General features: G+C 39.3%; 2 protein-coding genes across 5 annotated transcripts; one reads left to right on the top strand and one right to left on the bottom strand.

Moving 5' to 3' along the window:
- Positions 1-52: 52 nt before the first annotated feature.
- On the bottom strand, positions 53-7,391 carry pnkp (polynucleotide kinase 3'-phosphatase). 2 transcript variants are annotated; one of them, XM_062418690.1, is made up of 17 exons: positions 7,104-7,391; positions 5,932-5,978; positions 5,427-5,696; positions 4,976-5,275; positions 4,108-4,187; positions 3,970-4,027; positions 3,721-3,828; positions 3,570-3,641; positions 3,335-3,383; positions 2,999-3,069; positions 2,696-2,788; positions 2,476-2,572; positions 2,317-2,378; positions 2,024-2,133; positions 886-973; positions 703-770; positions 53-399 (listed from the first exon to the last, which is right to left on the bottom strand). In XM_062418690.1, exons 1-17 carry the CDS (start codon positions 7,324-7,326, stop codon positions 279-281), a joined length of 1,917 nt encoding a protein of 638 aa, XP_062274674.1. In that variant the 5' UTR covers positions 7,327-7,391; the 3' UTR covers positions 53-278. The 2 variants fall into 2 exon arrangements, with proteins under 2 accessions (XP_062274674.1, XP_062274675.1); XM_062418691.1 differs by having other exon boundaries at positions 5,932-5,973.
- A 123-nt stretch (positions 7,392-7,514) lies between these two features.
- LOC133980113 (TRPM8 channel-associated factor homolog) lies at positions 7,515-15,764 on the top strand. Of its 3 annotated transcripts, none has more exons than XR_009925157.1 (14): positions 7,515-7,558; positions 8,659-8,730; positions 8,945-9,656; positions 9,872-10,088; positions 10,371-10,662; positions 11,179-11,480; positions 11,661-11,835; positions 12,081-12,175; positions 12,605-12,815; positions 13,106-13,342; positions 14,412-14,635; positions 14,772-14,885; positions 15,084-15,386; positions 15,696-15,764. XR_009925157.1 is itself a non-coding variant. In XM_062418687.1 (14 exons), exons 3-14 carry the CDS (start codon positions 9,010-9,012, stop codon positions 15,324-15,326), a joined length of 2,658 nt encoding a protein of 885 aa, XP_062274671.1. In that variant the 5' UTR covers positions 7,515-7,558; positions 8,659-8,730; positions 8,945-9,009; the 3' UTR covers positions 15,327-15,653. The 3 variants fall into 3 exon arrangements, 2 of the variants coding, with proteins under 2 accessions (XP_062274671.1, XP_062274670.1); XM_062418687.1 differs by lacking the exon at positions 15,696-15,764 and having other exon boundaries at positions 10,371-10,434; positions 10,534-10,662; positions 15,084-15,653; XM_062418686.1 differs by lacking the exon at positions 15,696-15,764 and having other exon boundaries at positions 15,084-15,653.
- Positions 15,765-18,908: the final 3,144 nt, after the last annotated feature.

Here is an 18,908-nt window from a genome sequence, read left to right as displayed (position 1 = left end):
AGTCAGTGTTGCACTTTGTGTCAGTTTGTGGTCTGAGGATATTAGCCATACAGTTTGCATGTAAGCTACGACATACGAATACAAGGCTGCATCACAGTCCATCAGCTGGAGAAGTAAAAACATGACAGTCTCTGCTAACTAATGCAAGTTTGCTGCCCTTTCAGATGTCTTTGCCACGATTCTTGCTTTTTGGTTGGATCTCACTTCTTCACTAGTTGCAATCAGTGTTTTTTTCTGTCTCAATAAGTAAACAAGGTGTTAGAGAGCCAGCAGTCCAATCAGCCTTCAGAGAACTGTCGGAACAACGTTTCTGATTGGCTGTCTTTGAAGTTGGGGACAAAGTGGATGCGGAGAATCTCGGAGAATCCCTCGGAGAGAGCAGGAGCCACGAAGTGTTTTCTTTGCACAGAGAGAGAAAGAGAGAGAGATCTAGATTAGAGTGGTCAGAGCCATTTGTCAATATTAAGGCAATGTCTTTTTGATATCAGTGTTTTTATGAACAGAATTTAAAGCCCATAGTGCCCTTTTCCATTTATGGTAGCATTGAGTAAAAGGTGAAACAAAAGCCAGTTTGTGTTCGAAAAATGCATTAAAATGTAATATTTAAAGACTTTAGTGTCATGCATTTTGTTTAGTAGTAGTACAAGAAAAAAGTATATTTTATAACCACTAACAGTGTTTTTCCTGGCCAGTGTCACTTACTTGTAGCTGTGGAAAACCATGTCATTGACTTTGTTGTGTTTGCTGTCTGAGGGAGCCATCTCACGGTACTAGAAACAACAAATAATGCATTAAAAAAACAAAGAAAACCCCCACTTGTCATCACCAGCCAGGATTACATAAAACAAAGTGTTAAGTGTGACGGCATGGAGAGGTGAGTCATACTCTGTTGTTGTGTTTGGCTTGTTCCAGAGAGGCTGAGAAGTGGAAACAGCGACAGGACACTCCTGCTGCCTTGGCCACATCCACATATCTGGAAAAACACACACACAAAGCACTGCTTGTAACAACATAGAATAAAACTAAGCACATACAAGCAGCTTAAGAGTAGAATATTGCAACAGCCTCACACAATCGGTGTCCACTTTATTAAGTACATGCATTTAGTAGGATTTCTCTCCTCGACTACGATGTTTCTAAGTAGTATACTGCTGTTTGATCCAGGGTTGGGCCAAAAAATATTTCCCATGTGATAACACGATGAAGATTAATGATGATTTCAAGGTAATTGTTTTTCTCAACATGGGTAAAAAGGTTAAATGTTAAAATGGTTTTAAGTACTTAAATACATTTGTTATCATGCTTTTTTGTTTGTGTTTTGGCTACTGGAATGATTTGCATTGATGCATTTTGGATACTTGTTTTAACTATGACATTTTAACATATTGATCTTTCTCTTCTAGATTAAGTTACAACCACTTCTTCCTCTATCCTTGCTTTTATAGAATCTCTTTTTGTTAGTCTTAGAGAATAAAACCAGCAACATCACATAACATCATCAAAACATTTTTTTAGTTTATTTGATCATATACTGTAGTGCTAAACTGTCATCAGCATAGTGTAAAAAGCAAAAAGAGATTCAGTTTTGGTGTCCTATTGGATCATATTTCTGTTCTTAGTTGACAGAGATGTAATATAGCATCATATTCTGCAGCTGTAGCCCTTCAGCTCATTTAACCATCTACCAATACTGAGCTGTTATTTTCTGTTAGCTGGCAGGTGTTTCGTCTGAAAATAACATCTTTTCTGACCCATTTCCAAACAGCATCAACTATCAAATAATGTTCAAGGTGACTTAAATCAGTACTTAGTGTGCAGAGTAAGTGAACATCTCCACCCTGTCTGCAAATATACTCATCTGTCTGCATATAACTACCCTTTATTTAAGCATGCTTTTATAGGCCTGTTTGCATAAAGGTGTATCCACTGAGGTGATGTCTGACTTTACACGTACTGAAACATGCACGGACGCACACAAAAACACACTTGCACAACACACACTGATACAGTTGTACGTTGATACCGTTTGCGAGAATCGAGGTCTGGGTTGGTGTTGTCCACGGCGACACTGCGGCCCTCCCTCAGAGCGCGCTCACATGCAGCCACACAGCTCTGCCACGAACCAAGCGTGTCCTGACAAAGAAAGGAAACATTAAACGTTGGTCACAGCATGTCAGGGAAGACTGTTATAAACATGTCTCAAATATATAAACAACATATCATCAGTACTTAAGATCTTCCATATAAAACCAAATGTTCTGGGTCTGTGCACCAACGGAACTCGAGACCCGTTCCTACTGTATAAAATCCACTCACCCTGTTGACGTACGCATAGCCCTTTGGTATGACATGGGTGTGGAAGAAAGTGGATTTACCCGCTGCAGAGAAAGGGAAGAGGAAACAAGTTCAGAAGGATGTTGGCAGGAAGGGCGACCAGACAGGAAAAAAAGTAATACACCACCCGTTTTCACTCACATGCGGGGAAACCCACAGCAACAATAACCTCCGTCTTGCTGGAGGTGAGGGAGGCAGACGGCGGGTCATACAGCCTGGCAGAGGAGTCGAGCTTCCTCTAATTATTCACATAAAGAAAAACATTTACAAAAATGCAGACATTCACCTAATCCAAACATGAAGTCTCATATACTGTATGAGGAAAAAAACAGACTGCTTTGGAGGTTGCATTTCTACTCACAGGGTCAAATTCAGGTAAGTTATAGGGGGCGCTCTTCCAGCCCAAGAAGTATTCCTCTGGAGTGTGGAACTTCAACCCGATGTTCAGAGCAAACTACAGACAAGAAAAAGACAGTAATTTGTACACATATCGCTCATATTATATCAGTTGTGTATTTTAAGTTGAAGTCTTACTTAATGACACTTAGGATGAAACAAAATAGCACAATAACAAATTACCACACTGAGCAAGTTGATGCAGCAAGAGGAGGAAGAGGAGGGGTGGCACCGGGAGGTAAAAACTATTAGCTCTAGTAGGTCTTACCAGTCGGTCACTGCAGGAGAAATCCTTCTTCTTCTTCCCTGGAGCCCAGTTCTCTGGCCTACCTGCAGCATCTGTACACAGAGTATGATTATGTTTGTATGTGTGCTCTTATACTTTTGTCTTTCTGGGGCTCAAATGTCTTTCTTGGTGTTAGTGACTGATCAGGTTTCAGATTTGGATATATTTTTGGGTTTAGGGAAAAGGTAACGCACTAGTAGTGGACTAAAGGCTTGTTTTTTTGTTTAAAAAAAAAATATGTCTCAGCATCTGTGTGATATGAGAGCAGATATCTGAGAACACATCAAAGCACACAGCTTCATATCCAAACTCACTCACCTCCGACATAAAGACTCTGTGTCTTATCAACAGGAACACCATCATTCACCTGAGCAGGAAACACACAAGAACAAAGTGTTTACTCTCAAACATGGAGAGGCCACAAGTAAACAGTGTTGTAGATAAAAGGGTGGCTATGATTCATCTTAATGCATGAAATTTGTACTTATTGTACTTCGAGGTGTGGCTCTTAAATGATTTTTGTGTGTGTCCAACCATCTATACTGACATTTACCTTCTCACACAGCTGATTCCACATTCCCATCGCTGGCTTCCTGTAGATACCAGGACCAGCAGCTACAAACACCTGAGACACAGACAAACATCAGCGTCATGCATATTATCATCAGGAGAGATGTTAAAGTCAATCTACAATGTGACCCCACCATCACAGGTAGCTGCAGCTTTGTGAGGATGTCCTCCACTTTAGATTTGAAGACTTCTGGTCTGAGTTTGCCTCGAGCGATCCCCATCTGGTTGGTGAAGAACACCACCTACAAGAAGAGAGTAAGGGTAGAATAAGAAATAAAGTGACAAACACAACCTGAACATGTCAAATTAAACATTTCCCATGCTTTAATCTTTCAAAATTAAATACATGTCTTCAGCAACTGTTGCATTTTGCTCCTCCCAACCTTGTATCCTTTCTTAAGCAAGCTGGCCAGCCTAGGCTGAATCTCAGGGTACAGAATCCTGTTAATTAAACAGACACATGGATGAGAAAAGAACAGTCACTTATCACATTTTAAAAGGGTTCACAAGTGCAGACATACTTCCAGTCATCTGGTGCAGTTGGAAAGACTTTGCCAGACTTGGTGGTGATGATGCAGCCGTCTATGTCAAAGCCAGCAATCTGAAGAGGACACAGAGAAGAGGAAGTGTTCAGACGTTTAAACACTAGATGCACATGGTAACTTTCATTCCTCTAAAAGGCAGAGATCATTGTTTGAATCACTTTGAACTTCACTCTGAAAGCGTGTAATCGATATCAGCAAAGCCTAAAACGGCGGGGTTGTATTTAAATGAAAGTAAACCACGTTAACAAGAGTGGAAACTGATGTCACACTGCAGGAGAAGCACTGATTGGTTTGGATTGGTCAGTCACAGTGAACACAGATGATTCTCCACCAAATACTACAGCACAAACTAAGGCTGCAACTCATAAGAACTTTCATTATTGATTAATCTGCTGTTTTCTTAAATTATCGAGCAATAGTTTGGTATCTAAAATATCAGAAAATATTTGGGATATGTAAATTTGGATGAATTCAGAAAGAGGTGTTGTATTTTAATGTCTTGTTTTGTCTGAATAAAAGCCTAAACGCCAGAGATATTCAGTTTACAATGATACAAAACAGAGAAAAGCAGCAAATGATCACAATTTAAAAACTGGAACACTATTTATCAAATTAGTTTCATTTTGTATTTAAAAAAAATCCATATCTGATGCCAGAAGTGCTTTTACACATTAACTACTGACAACTGCAGCTTTTATTATTTATGTAATTAAACATATTGTGATTGCCAGGCTTAATCTGAATTAAATTCAAGCAGATATCTTCATTTGAAAAGTGTGATGTGCAAAATCAAGTTTCCCACCACACCACTCTCCCTCAGCTGTTGTATTGAAGTAGTTCCCACCTTGTCACTGGCTCTGACCCCAGCAGCAGTATAAAGCATCAGGTTGCCAAACTGCTGCCAGCTGCTCTTTACACAAGCCTTTGAAGACAATGAAGACGCTGAAGGCTGGGTGCTGTTACTCCTCTCTGTCGACTTCTCTGCAAACATCTGCAGCTGCTTGAGCCTTTCCTCTGCCAGTCTCTCTTCTTCATCACCCTCCTCCTCCTCTTCTTTAATCCAACCACCTGAGACATCCTCGTCTCTTCTTTGGCGCTTCACGCCATGGTGCCCCCTCTCTGGGCTCAGCGGCCTCTTAGACGTCTAAACAGAAATTAAAATCTTTTCATATTACAGTCTCTGAGTTGTCTGACTTTAATTTGTCTTGTTACATGTTATCTTTGTTGTTAAGTTAACAAATATGACACACGAAAAATGTTATGAAATAATAACCAAACACTGCTGAATGTGTTACCTTCATGGGTGAGGCAGAGAAGAAATCCTTTATATTACGCTTAGGCTGGGGACTCCACTGCCCCTCTTTTTCTCTCCCATTCTTCCCTCCTTTTGTCTTCTCTGTGGCTTTCTGTGCTGGGTTAGAGGTTATTCCATTTGAGCTCAGGGAGTAGTGCAATTTAAATGGGTGGTTTCGGTTAACCAGGTAGAGGGTGCCCCCGTGGGTGAGTTTACCAGACTGGCCACGGCCCAGTTCCTGTTCGTCCAAGAAACTGGGATTGGGACCCAGCTGTAGAGAAAAACAACACATGAAATGATATTAAACTGCAGCATTTATACAGTTTCAGACACAATTACATAACTGATGTTTTGATTGTGTGTTGCCAGGGGCATTTGCTGTGCTTTGTTGGGGTGTGGCAGATGTGTTTTTTCTAGATAGGGAGATTAACAGGACTATTGTGAGCTTTATACATAGATCCTGTAGACGGTGACACTGGGCTTGGTTTGACAGGTTGTTTTCATACCTGAGTGACAGTTGCATCTTTGTTCTCAAAGCAAGCCACCACCTTCACTGCAGGAAACACAAAGACTATTACCACCACGTACATTTAACACTCACAAACACATGCAAACACACATTTTAAAATGTATATTCATTTAGACCTGAAACGATTAGACAAATAAAATTGAAGAAAAATAAATAAAAAATGAGGGGTGGGAATCGCCAGACTCCACGATATTATCATGATACTTGTGTCACGATACAACATTATTACGATTTTAAATATATTGCGATATGTTGTGATATATGCAATTCATTACCTTTTTTCAAATGCAAATTATGTCTCCAAATGAAAACTTCCTCCTGCACTGTCTGTCACCTGTTTGACCTCACCAGAAAACAAACTAGAACCCTCTAGTGGACTGAAGAATCAATTGGTTTTATTATTCTAGTACCAAAAACTTACATTTTCATTTCCAATTTATAAAATAAAAGATCAATACTTGGCATCTGTGTATCGATACAATATGGCCACAAGAATATCATGATACTATGCTGTATCGATTAGTTATTTTGAAAAATCTATGATGAAAATAATCGCAGGCCTATATTCATTATTAATCGATCCTTTTCTCTCCCTTCATAACCTATTATAAAAGGGCAAGAAGAAACTCAAACCCAAATCATTCTCCATAGATATTATACCTTTATTAGATTTTATTTATCCAGTTCCATTTTTGTAATTTAGCTTTCTTCTTCTAGTTTTCCCTTATTTTAATGGAGGATTTAACAACAGAGAATGTTATTGCTGTACATATTAAAAAGCCCCTGAGGCAAATGTGTAATTTGTCATATTGGGCTACATAAATAAAATTGACTGGCTTGGTTGTGTGTAAGTTGAGGATCAGTTCATTAAAAAAGTCCAGGGAGAATTTATTATTTTTATTTTCAACTCAGCTACTTCTGGAGTGAATGGAGTTTGTTTAGTGTGGGGTTCTTGTTTGTTTGTTTGTCGGGGGGGTATTTATGTTCCTCAACCTTAACTAACACAATGAACTACTAAATGCTTAGCCACATAGCTTTCTTGCCTCACATTCATCACAAACCTACGGAGCCTTTTCAAACTATTTCGTGGTGAATTAGACATATCATTGACGCACAGACTCGGTGTCTTTGTGTTGTCCTCGTCCTCACCCTGGTGTCTGGAGCATTTCTTGTCGGTGACTCCGGTGTCCGGCCCCCGGCCCAGAAACACAGCCCGTCCATCCTGCAGAGGAACCCGGGCAGAGGCGCCGACGAGCGCGCAAGACGTGTGAGCAGCCACACTGTTACTCTCAGCCATGTGGAGTTTATAAATGCTTCCTCTTGTTAAATAACGAAGCGAACGCTTAAAAGTGAAGCAACAGATAATTATCATATACTTTGTTGCGGCAAAGCTGCCTATTTTTTCGCTCAGAGCTTCTTTAGAGTCGGTTGTTCAAGTGGTTCGCAACGAACCGGAGAGGACTTGTTTCGTGTCTCACAAAAATACGCTCGTTCAGAAACGCGCCTGAGAGGTTCCGCCCCTGACTATAAATGTCCTGAGGGTTTTATGTTCCTGATTCACGGAAGTCCATCTAGTTTTATTTCACAGAAGGTTGTTTGGTGATGTAAGTTTGTTTTCTTAATGTCGTTTCTTTGTAATTAGACTACTTTGTAGGCGTTTGGGTTTTTACGCTGCTCAGCATAGTAAATAGGTGGGTCACTTATTAGCTTCCATAGCCAACCAGTCAGACAAGTAGGAAAGATTACAGAGGAACTAGGTGGTGGTAAAGTTGCTACTTTCATACGTGGCTTGAGTTAATGTTCATCTGCGCCCTAATTCAGTCCGATTAGAAATATACCTTTATTATACCCATATACCATATGTCTAATGGTTTCATTTCATGAAAAACAGATGATTCAAATGTAGCCTAAAGCAGAATGACCAGGTGTTGTTACTGATGGAGGGTGGTGCCAGAAACTCATTTTGTTTAAGGGGATCTCAAGTTTGTTTGAGAGGCATCATGTTTTATAACTTTATAGTCACATTAACTGACCCCTTCAAATATGTTCAGTGTCTTTAAAAAAAATCAGACAACACAGACACTAAAGATGAGGTGGTCGTTTAAACAGAAATAAAATCATCTTCAATGAATGTATTGATTTTGTGATTGATGCATTCATCAATTAGTCTGTCTATGTAATGTAAAACATGCAAAACCAAAAACCAACACATAATACAATTACTTCTTCTTTTTTTTTTTTTTTAACATTTTGTCATTTGGCTTAAACCAATCAACCAAGCAATTTACAGCAAATATTTTTTTTAAAGTCTAGAGTATATCACAAAGTGTGCTCTCAGATTCTCCAAAACCCCCCAAAAATATAATAGACATAAGTTTGTATGTGCCTACTGGTTTATTTACTATTACAAATGTTTCATTGTGCTCTTATGTGCTGCACAAATGTTGACTTAAGCAGACTGGATAAACAAGTTTCTTGTACAGTTATGGCCAGGGTGTACCTTTGTCCAAAACAGCATGTGTAAAGCATTGTGCTGCTCACACAGTGAGAGTGTTAGCTGATGGGTGGTGTCCAAACTGTGTTAATGGTCATTATTAATAGTCTGTCACTGAATTGTATTAACTGATGTCCCTCCTCTTTTTTCCCTGTATTACTCATTCCCTCATGCTCTCCTTTATTCTCCCTCTTCTCTCATGTCAGATAGTGTTCTTGGTGGATTGCCTTTTTGGAAAACTGTTGTCTAACAATACAAGCAGAAAGCCAACTTAACTTTAAGGTAAACAAAAAAAAAATCTCTTTGTGCTTTTAGTGTTTGGTTGTAATGAAAACCTGCAGTCACTTGAGCCCCGGTGGACTATTTATTTTTTTGTCTCTGTCTCTCTGTCCACCTGTAGATTGACATTGTGTGTGTTATCATTTTATTGTTACAGATGTGTAACACATTAGCCATCAATTGTACTTTCATATCAGCTCTGTTTTTCTCTCCCAAGGACAGTTTCTGCTATCCTGCCCTCCACTTACTTCACCAACTTTCATAGAATTGATCACTGTTACCATGACCGCCAAACCCACCCAAACTCAATATGAAGAGGCCTACATCTCCCTGATGAAAGACTTTAAAGAGCTGGATCTCTGTGGTCCCTGTGTTCCCAGCGATCTTGTCCTGATTGGAGACCATGCCTTTCCTTTAGCAATGAACAGCCGAGGCCAGGCGCTGATGGCGGCCTCTCTGTACGGCCGTGGAAGGATTGTGGTCTTGGGTCATGAGGGCTACCTGACCACCTTTCCTGCTCTGGTAGAGAACGCTCTGACCTGGCTGAGAGGAGATGCATCCGAAAACCTGTTTGTGGGGGTCCACAACAACGTAAAGGGAGTGGCTGATAATCTCAGCACATCCAGCTTCCAAGCCAAAGTTGTGGGGGCCTTTAGTGACGATCTGAAAGTTGGTGTGTATGTGACGGATGCCTACAGCGTGGGTGCGGATGCGAAGAACCTGGTGGCATTTCTGAAAGCCGGAGGAGGAGTGCTGATAGCTGGGCAGGCATGGAGCTGGGCTGCAGATCATCCTAAGGAGAACACGCTGCTTCAGTTCATAGGGAATAAGGTGTCTGGTGTGGCAGGGATCTACTTCTCTCAGCATCTAGGTGAGGTAGAGTGCCTGCCTGTGTACCCTCAGATCCCATCCTCCTGGATGGCTGTAGCGTGAGTAAATACCACAATTCTCTCATTTACAATGATATTTTTTATTTTATTATAATAATTATAATACACATTTTATATGTATTATGCCTTATTTTATTTAAAGATTTTAAAAATGTGTTCGATGAGACTTATTCTTTATTTATTATGTCATAATACACTGTATCTCTTAATAGGCATCTGTCTTTCCCTCTCCTCTTTTCCCTTCCCTAATACAGTAATGGTAAGGATTTTGAGGACGACTTGGAGTTCTTACTCCAGGAGGTGTCGGAGTTTGACATCCGAGGTGGAGCAGTGCCTTCTGAGGTTCTGGTTCATGGCCCATTAGCCTTTCCCATCGGGACAACAGACGATGGACGAGCATTCCTGGCAGGAGCTTATTATGGGCAGGGACGGGTCATTGTTGTGACACATGAAGGATATATGGGACGAGAGGTAGAATCTACATTAAAGATTGGTTTTATAATTACAGTTTCAAATTGAACACCTTATGAGAATTTGCTCATATACATGGGTGTTGTATAGTTGTATAAAAGGTATTATATAATTGATAGTAATGATCTCAGAAATGAAATATGATGACTTTGCATATTTATTTTGTTACTCATTAATTTCTTGCCACAAGTATTTGGCTCTCTACAGTGTTTTAAGATATGTGTGCATTTTTTGTGTAATTGATAAACTTCTCCCTGTCTTGCTGTAATTCTCCTCTCCCAGACGCTGGCTCCTTTTTGGAAAAATGCCATTCATTGGTTGGATGAAGGCCGACAAGGGATTGTAGGTGTTGTGCAAGATAATGCCCTCAATGTTCTCAGCAAATCCGGGTTAAAGTGTGAGAAGTCCAACTTCAGGAAAGACCTGAGTGTATTTGCATGTACAGCATACAGTGACCAACATGTAGAGGAAATCCAAGACTTTGTGGCAGAGGGGGGAGGCTTGTTGATTGGTGGGCATGCCTGGCACTGGGCTCAGACACACCGTGGGCAAAATCCATTGACAGATTTCCCAGGTATGATTATGCACCACATGCACAGTACACAGTACATCCCATGATAATATAACACAACTCAAAACTACCACATACACTAGCAAATGCATACATTCAGGTTCAGAAACACTCAGGAAGCTACAGAATCACTAAATAGAGACACATCAAATCAAGCACAAGTGAATCAGGTACAGGAACTGAGCCGCTGGGCTGGTTGAGAAAAACAGGGCTCAAGAACCAAAGGGAACGTTAGGAGATAGGGCAGATAAGACATTCTGGTAAAGGTAAATGCACAGAGGGAATGTACAGTATATATAGGTGGGTGGTGAATTGTTGTAAGGTACTGTACATAATACAGCAAGCACACAATTGAGGGAAGAGAACACTGAGGACATTAAGAGGGCGGATGGGGAACAATCATAGACTGTATATAAAAGGGAACAATAAGAAATGTAAACACATAAAAGAACATAAACAAATATTTATAGGCTACTGCTATGGGATTTAAAACCAAAAAAAGGTTGTTTGTTCTTTCAGGGAACAAGATCCTGAACAAAATGGGCTTGAGTCTGTTGGGGGCAACAATTGGAGCAGGGTGCTACAAGGCCCCTGTGCCCAGTCAGGCCATCAAAGACACCTACCACTTCCGCCACCTTCTACACCGCTTTGCTGGTCATGTAACCAAGGGGCAGCAGCTTACCCAGCATGAGGAGAAATGCCTTAAAAAACTGGGCAGTGACTGTGCCAACTACTTGCGCATGCAGGCTCATGACTGCTCCTCCTATACGCAGGTGGTGTCCACACTCACTGACATCTTAAAGAGTTCAGACATGCCTCAAGTGAGTACACAAAATAATATGAACAATTTATACAGTATATTCCAGCAGAATAACACAAATCTTTGGTGGCTTTTGGTGATACAGAACTGTGCCAAAGCTTTATACTGTACACCATAGCCACTGTATGTGATTATTATACTACAACTATCAACTGATATGTGATATTCATTTTCTTTAAAGGTATGTGACAGCTGCCCTGTGAAGAGTTCTAAAGACCACCTACTCCTCAGCGTGGGGGCAGAGGTATATAAGGTTTGCCCAGATCCTGATGCCCTCCTGCCCTACCTCATCAAGCATAATCCCTTGATGCCAGTGGTCTATAACCACAAGGTCAAGATGAATGCCAACACAGCAGGTCAGACCTCATTATTGTCAACAAATGTGTGAACTACTTTTTATTCAACTTATATACAGTATGAGCACACTTGTGTTTGTGCCATTGACAGTTTGTATGCACAAGTTCAATATGTTGCAGTAATGCTTGTGCTTGTACAATGAAATATCGACACACATTATTAAGGAGAAAGTAAAATATTTTGTAGATTTCAAACATATTAATATCAAGTTTTGTTGTGTTGCGTGTGTTTTTGTGTGTGTCAGGAGGAGAGGAGTGGATCAGTACAGGTCTCTACCTCTCTCCTGGTATGAAGACCTACATAGCCATACCAGCAGAGATTGTCAACAAGGGATGGAAGGTACTGTACACAAAAAAACACTATTATTCATTTTGTGTTTCTTAGTGGGGCTGTGTATGTTACGGCCCTGCCCTCAGTGGAGATCCAGTCCTACACCCTGCAGAGGTAGCAGGCACCTGCCCCCAGCCATCTACATGTGGCTGCAATAGCCCCTAAAACATTGTAAAAAGCAGGCTCTGCTGTCAACATCTGTCCCCACCAGCCCTCTGTCCCAGTTCTCCCAGAGACAAATTATCCCAAAATTCAGAGGAGGAAAAGTACTTTGTGGCAGATTGTAAAAATCATTCAGTCCTCTCAGGTTATTCAGTCCTTGGATACAGTCTGTTGCAGTTGTTACCTTATCCATCTATTCATCTTTGCAGCTATGCATCCTTTTTATATATAGTACAAACTAATACTTATATAACACATATTTTATCTCCGCTTCAGATCCAGATAGGTTGTCAAACAGACCATCTCAACGCTGCAGAGTTGAAGAGAGCGCCCTGCGTTCATGAGCGCTTTCCTGTTACCACGGAGATGACGCAGGTGTGGAACCTGTGGGGGGGACTCATCTACCTGGTAGCCCCACCCAAAACCCAGGCTAAGGGGGTAGAGGTCACAGTGCAGATGGCTGTACCTGCTCCATATTATAAATCTGGTGAGTCTGTTGCAGGTGAATGCTGTTTGTATGTTCTCATGGTGTTAATGGAAGGCATGTAGTGATATGTTCCCAGTGTAAAAGGGGATTTTCAGCAGCTTGTGGCCATGGTACTTAATGGATTCCCATACACTCTGTTTGAGCTCCACACAGACCTGAGTTGCAGTTATAGTTACAGTATAAATCTAATATCTACTGTACATTCTTAAGCAATCTTAATGACAGCCAGTCATTTCAAAGATATTTTCTTGGAAACTTACTTCTTGATGAGATCCTTTTATTCTTTTCAGGCGTGACAACACCAGCTGATTGGGCCTTGCTGCGCACAGCTCCCTCACCCTGGGCAGAGTTGGAGTTTGAGAACATCATCCTCACTGTACCATCAGATGCCGTTCGGAACCTGGATCGCCCCGATGAGTTAGCAGCACACTGGGATAACATCATGAGGGGGATCGCTGACCTGGCTGTCATACCACACAAACTTAATCGTAAAGAACGCTTTGTAGCAGATGTGCAGATTTCCCATGGTAAATCTGTTTGGCTTAGCCTTTTCTTGCTTATTCTGTCGAGAGCCACAGTAAGATAGAGTTTGTCCCAACGTTCACTGGGCAAAAAAAGCAGCATACACCATAGATAGGTCACCTATCTATTATAAGGTAAACATATAACAGACAACCATTCACACTCCCATTTCATTTCTACAGGCAAACCCAGACAGACATTGTGATAACCATAGACTGTATATAAGAAATGGACGTAACATCCGTGACGTCACCCATTGGTTTGTTGACTGCTGCTCGGAAGCCAATAGTTTCAGATCTGAGCAGCACCATCTTGAAAATTTCAGGTGCATGCTGGGAAAAATAAAAACACAGATTCTACTTATATGGGTATCAGGAGGGGCATGAGGCGCCCTCCTGAACCTGTGAACCAATCAACCTGTCAATCACGACGTAGCCACGCCCTAATGCATACCCTGCTTTATTGTCAAAAATAAATTAAGGGAGGGCAAAATTTCACAAATGAACATCATACTGCATTGAAGAAGGCTTTAAACTAGTGATTGAGACCATAAACACATTTTGAAAACGTTTACTGAGGTTAGAAATCAAGTGAGAAGTTGGTGAATTCTCCTTTGACTTGTATAGAGACGGAAGTCCTTTTGACACTAAAACGGTCGCCCCCTGGTGGCCTTTTGATAGAATTCAGTTTTAAGTTACTTCCGCGTTGGCCTAATTTCAGAGGACCGGAACTCCCCGCCTGGTGATAACTTGCAAAGTCTGTGTAAAGGTGATAACCATAGTACCATAGTATAAAAATTGGAAATCTTAGGGACATGAGCAGGCACCATATCATAACCTGCTACATCAGGACATTTTTTTAGTTCAAAATTGCAACATTTCCTTTTTAAAATTATAAAGTGAATGAGAAGTTTTGTAGCAAGACATGATAATATGAAGCTTGCATTGTTTGCTTTGCTCTTATTGCATGATCATGCACTACAATATGAAGTACTGTAATGTTTTGGTAGCAGCGCTATGAAACCTGAATATAAATGCTATAACAGTTTGTTTTGACTCATTTTCCTCTCTTCAGGTTGGATGCATGCAGGTTATCCCATCATGACACACAAGTCTACAGCAACTGATCTGGTCAGCATTGACCATGCTAGGACTAAAGGCCTGTGGGGCCCCATCCATGAACTTGGGCACAACCAACAGAGAGGCTGCTGGGAGTTCCCATCTCACACCACGGAGTGTACATGCAACCTCTGGTCAGTGTATGTGCATGAAGAGGTGCTGGGGATCAACAGGACAAAGGTGGGCTAGATCGTTCTTTATATATCAATAGAAACAACAAACTCCTCCTTTTTTATCATATGTTGAGAGAAGTATTTATCTTTTCATTGGGATTACATTCTTTTAAAAGCCCTCCATTTTGTCTCGTTCAATGCAGGCTCATCCAGCTATGACTTCAGAAAAGCGAAACAGCAGAGCAAAGGAGTATGTTAAGGGTGGCAAGAAACTCGGCAGCTGGCAAATGTGGGTTGCCCTGGAGACATATATGCAGGTGAAAAGGAATAACTATATTACATTTTGTAAAGAAACTATAATGGAGTTGCTTTTTAAACAGAATCACAAAAAGAAAGCAAATAAGCCTTATATGACCCAGTGAGGCTTTAACAAAGCTCATTACACACCAGACAAAAAAAAGGAGTGACAGCATTGCTTTTTTTGACACAACGCTCTTCTTTCTTCTTCCATGTAGCTCCAGGAAAGGTTTGGTTGGGATGCCTTTAAGAAGGTGTTTGCTGCCTACCACAAGATGAGCAACTTTCCCAAAGACAACAAAGGAAAGATGAACCTGTATGCTGAGACTTTCTCTCAGACTGTGGGGATGAACCTGTCTGGATTCTTTAAGTCCTGGAGCTGGCCCATAGAAACAGCCACTGAGGAGAAACTCTCCAACCTGCCTGCCTGGAGTGACCACCCCATGATCCAGTATGACTGAAGTGTAGACTGCTGCTGATTCATGTGCTGGGAGATGTGTATATTGATTTAGTGTTATAGTGTTATTATATTTTTCCGGGGTTTTTTTTGATCACAGACTAGATTATTATAATATTATATGGTTAAAAAGAAGTCTGACTCAAATTAATACTACTTATTGCATGGCACTAAATAGATCTTTATTGGATTTCAGAATACAGCAGCACTTTTATCACATATTGCCATTAGTTACAAGCCTTGTTCAGTTAATCATTGACTGGGCAATTAGTATAATATTGTGGCTGATGTCATGCTGTGTGTTTGCATATAGCAGAGATGGAATAAGTGCTTGTCCAACAGCACCCTTATGTCAAATACACTAAGTATTTAGCGTACTCAGTTGACTGACATACTGTTTTCTTTTTGGTTGTTTTTTTGACCATATATATTGCACTATTTTGAAAGAATAAACATCAGTCACACAGTTTACAAGAGATATATGCAGCTTTTAAATGATGTTGCTTAATTTATTACTCTACCAATGATTATGACCATCTTTGGTCAACTGATTCAACATGCTATACATCACTGCTGTACTCATTTTGCATACAGACTTTTTATTTAAGACCAGAAGCCAAGACGCCATCAAACAAACACAGTAAGTGAACATCTGGAAGTTGGTGTATACTTGACAGAAGCCTACAGGGTGCAGATGCAAAGGACCTGGTGGCATTTCTGAAAGTTGCAAGACGAGTGCTGATAGCCGGACAGGTGTGTAGCTTGGCTGCAGATCATCTTTAAGATAACACGCTGCTTCTGTTCATAGGGAATAAGGTGTCTAGTTGTCTTTGTTAATGCTGCATTAATAGTAATACCAATATTAAGCAGACACTTTTTATTTTATTTTTCCAGCTGAACACTGCTTTGCACTTTTTAAGATTACGCCTATAAAGCCTTTTTATGATGGGAACTTAAAAGTATTTAATGTAACTATATTGATATTTGAACTGAACTGAACTATTGATGCAAAATACACTAATAAACTTTTACTTGACTCCTCTGCTACACTCTAAAAACAAATATTTTTGCCATTTAAAAAACAGCGTTCATCAAGCTTTTTCAGCTATGAAAACTTCAGATGAAATTACGTCAAACCAACAAACTACATTAAGTTAGGGGAATTAGCTTTTCCTCTACAAAAAGTTATTTTTAGTTACCCCATACTTAATAATTTGCAGCATAAACACTTTCTAAGTTGATTACTCATAAATATTACTGTTTTCTTCATATTATTTAAAATTACTATTTTTTAAAAAGTTAAATGTACTTAATAACCATAATTATGGAACACAAATTTTCAGTGGCAACTGCTAAAAAAAGTTAATTATATTTTCTTGAATAGCTTTTCAGGATTTTGTAGTAGCTTTGAAAAATAATTTGTTCAAAAACATAATTGTGTGGCTGATGATGGTAATTTTCATCACTCCTCCATGTACTTGTAAAAAAGAAGCGATAGATCAGTGTGTTATGGATAATAATTTGGATGATTACTGCTGATTCTTTTAGTGTTCAGTTGATCAGTGGAGCCATCCTTTATTTGATTTTAACATTGACATACACACCCAATTACTCAATCAAGCTTAAAAAACAGGTTGCATCAATAAGCATGGCAAAAAAACACTATCAAATGAATTATACTGTGTTTCAAAAAACACAATAACGGTAATACCTCTCTTTATAAGAAAATAAAATTCCTAACATAATATAATCTGTATGGGTGATTGCCAATAACTTGCAATTCAAAGATAATTTTTATAATTATAATACAAGCTGTCCTTGATCTTCCTGATTCTCACTCCTGTAGCTCATGCCCTTCATGCGGTCACGTCAATCAGTTTGGTGGAGCAGTGGTTAATTAGGCCACACAAACAGAAGAACGTTAAGCAGATACATGCCAACTGCATACTTCTTGTCAACATTTGTTAACATAATCTTGATATAAAAATCTTGTTTTCTTGACATCACAAAGGATTATTTAGTAATTGCAAGTTAAGTGATGTTGACGTGATGACTAAATATTTGATCACAGACTATTATTATAATATTATATGGTTAAAAAGAAGTCTGACTCAAATTAATACTACTTATTGCATGGCACTAAATAGATCTTTATTGGATTTCAGAATACAGCAGCACTTTTATCACATATTGCCATTAGTTACAAGCCTTGTTCAGTTAATCATTGACTGGGCAATTAGTATAATATTGTGGCTGATGTCATGCTGTGTGTTTGCATATAGCAGAGATGGAATAAGTGCTTGTCCAACAGCACCCTTATGTCAAATACACTAAGTATTTAGCGTACTCAGTTGACTGACATACTGTTTTCTTTTTGGTTGTTTTTTTGACCATATATATTGCACTATTTTGAAAGAAGAAACATCAGTCACACAGTTTACAAGAGATATATGCAGCTTTTAAATGATGTTGCTTAATTTATTACTCTACCAATGATTATGACCATCTTTGGTCAACTGATTCAACATGCTGTACATCACTGCTGTACTCATTTTGCATACAGACTTTTTATTTAAGACCAGAAGCCAAGACGCCATCAAACAAACACAGTAAGTGAACATCTGGAAGTTGGTGTATACTTGACAGAAGCCTACAGGGTGCAGATGCAAAGGACCTGGTGGCATTTCTGAAAGTTGCAAGACGAGTGCTGATAGCCGGACAGGTGTGTAGCTTGGCTGCAGATCATCTTTAAGATAACACGCTGCTTCTGTTCATAGGGAATAAGGTGTCTAGTTGTCTTTGTTAATGCTGCATTAATAGTAATACCAATATTAAGCAGACACTTTTTATTTTATTTTTCCAGCTGAACACTGCTTTGCACTTTTTAAGATTACGCCTATAAAGCCTTATGATGGGAACTTAAAAGTATTTAATGTAACTATATTGATATTTGAACTGAACTGAACTATTGATGCAAAATACACTAATAAACTTTTACTTGACTCCTCTGCTACACTCTAAAAACAAATATTTTTGCTATTTAAAAAACAGCGTTCATCAAGCTTTTTCAGCTATGAAAACTTCAGATGAAATTACGTCAAACCAACAAACTACATTAAGTTAGGGGAATTAGCTTTTCCTCTACAAAAAGTTATTTTTAGTTACCGCATACTTAATAATTGGCAGCATAAACACTTTCTAAGTTGATTACTCATAAATATTACTGTTTTCTTCATATTATTTAAAATTACTAGTTTTTAAAAAGTTAAATGTACTTAATAACCATAATTATGGAACACAAATTTTCAGTGGCAACTGCTAAAAAAAGTTAATTATATTTTCTTGAATAGCTTTTCAGGATTTTGTAGTAGCTTTGAAAAATAATTTGTTCAAAAACATAATTGTGTGGCTGATGATGGTAATTTTCATCACTCCTCCATGTACTTGTAAAAAAGAAGCGATAGATCAGTGTGTTATGGATAATAATTTGGATGATTACTGCTGATTCTTTTAGTGTTCAGTTGATCAGTGGAGCCATCCTTTATTTGATTTTAACATTGACATACACACCCAATTACTCAATCAA

The sequence above is a fragment of the Scomber scombrus genome, chromosome 5, assembly GCF_963691925.1.
Source record: "Scomber scombrus chromosome 5, fScoSco1.1, whole genome shotgun sequence".
NCBI lineage: Eukaryota > Metazoa > Chordata > Actinopteri > Scombriformes > Scombridae > Scomber > Scomber scombrus.
Note: the sequence above shows the minus strand (reverse complement) of the source record. Positions and strands in the feature narration are given on the sequence as shown.

Bases quoted from the DNA above. Each gene is read 5' to 3' on its own strand.
- LOC133980113 (XM_062418686.1), top strand. From the start codon at position 9,010: ATGACCGCCAAACCCACCCAAACTCAATATGAAGAGGCCTACATCTCC. The intron at 9,657-9,871 runs GTGAGTAAATAC...TCCCTAATACAG, and splicing joins TCCTCCTGGATGGCTGTAGC to TAATGGTAAGGATTTTGAGG. The intron at 10,663-11,178 runs GTATGATTATGC...TTGTTCTTTCAG, and splicing joins TCCATTGACAGATTTCCCAG to GGAACAAGATCCTGAACAAA.
- pnkp (XM_062418690.1), bottom strand. From the start codon at position 7,326: ATGATAATTATCTGTTGCTTCACTTTTAAGCGTTCGCTTCGTTATTTA. The intron at 3,070-3,334 runs GTGAGTGAGTTT...CTCTGTGTACAG, and splicing joins ACAGAGTCTTTATGTCGGAG to ATGCTGCAGGTAGGCCAGAG. The intron at 2,789-2,998 runs GTAAGACCTACT...TCTTGTCTGTAG, and splicing joins TCTCCTGCAGTGACCGACTG to TTTGCTCTGAACATCGGGTT.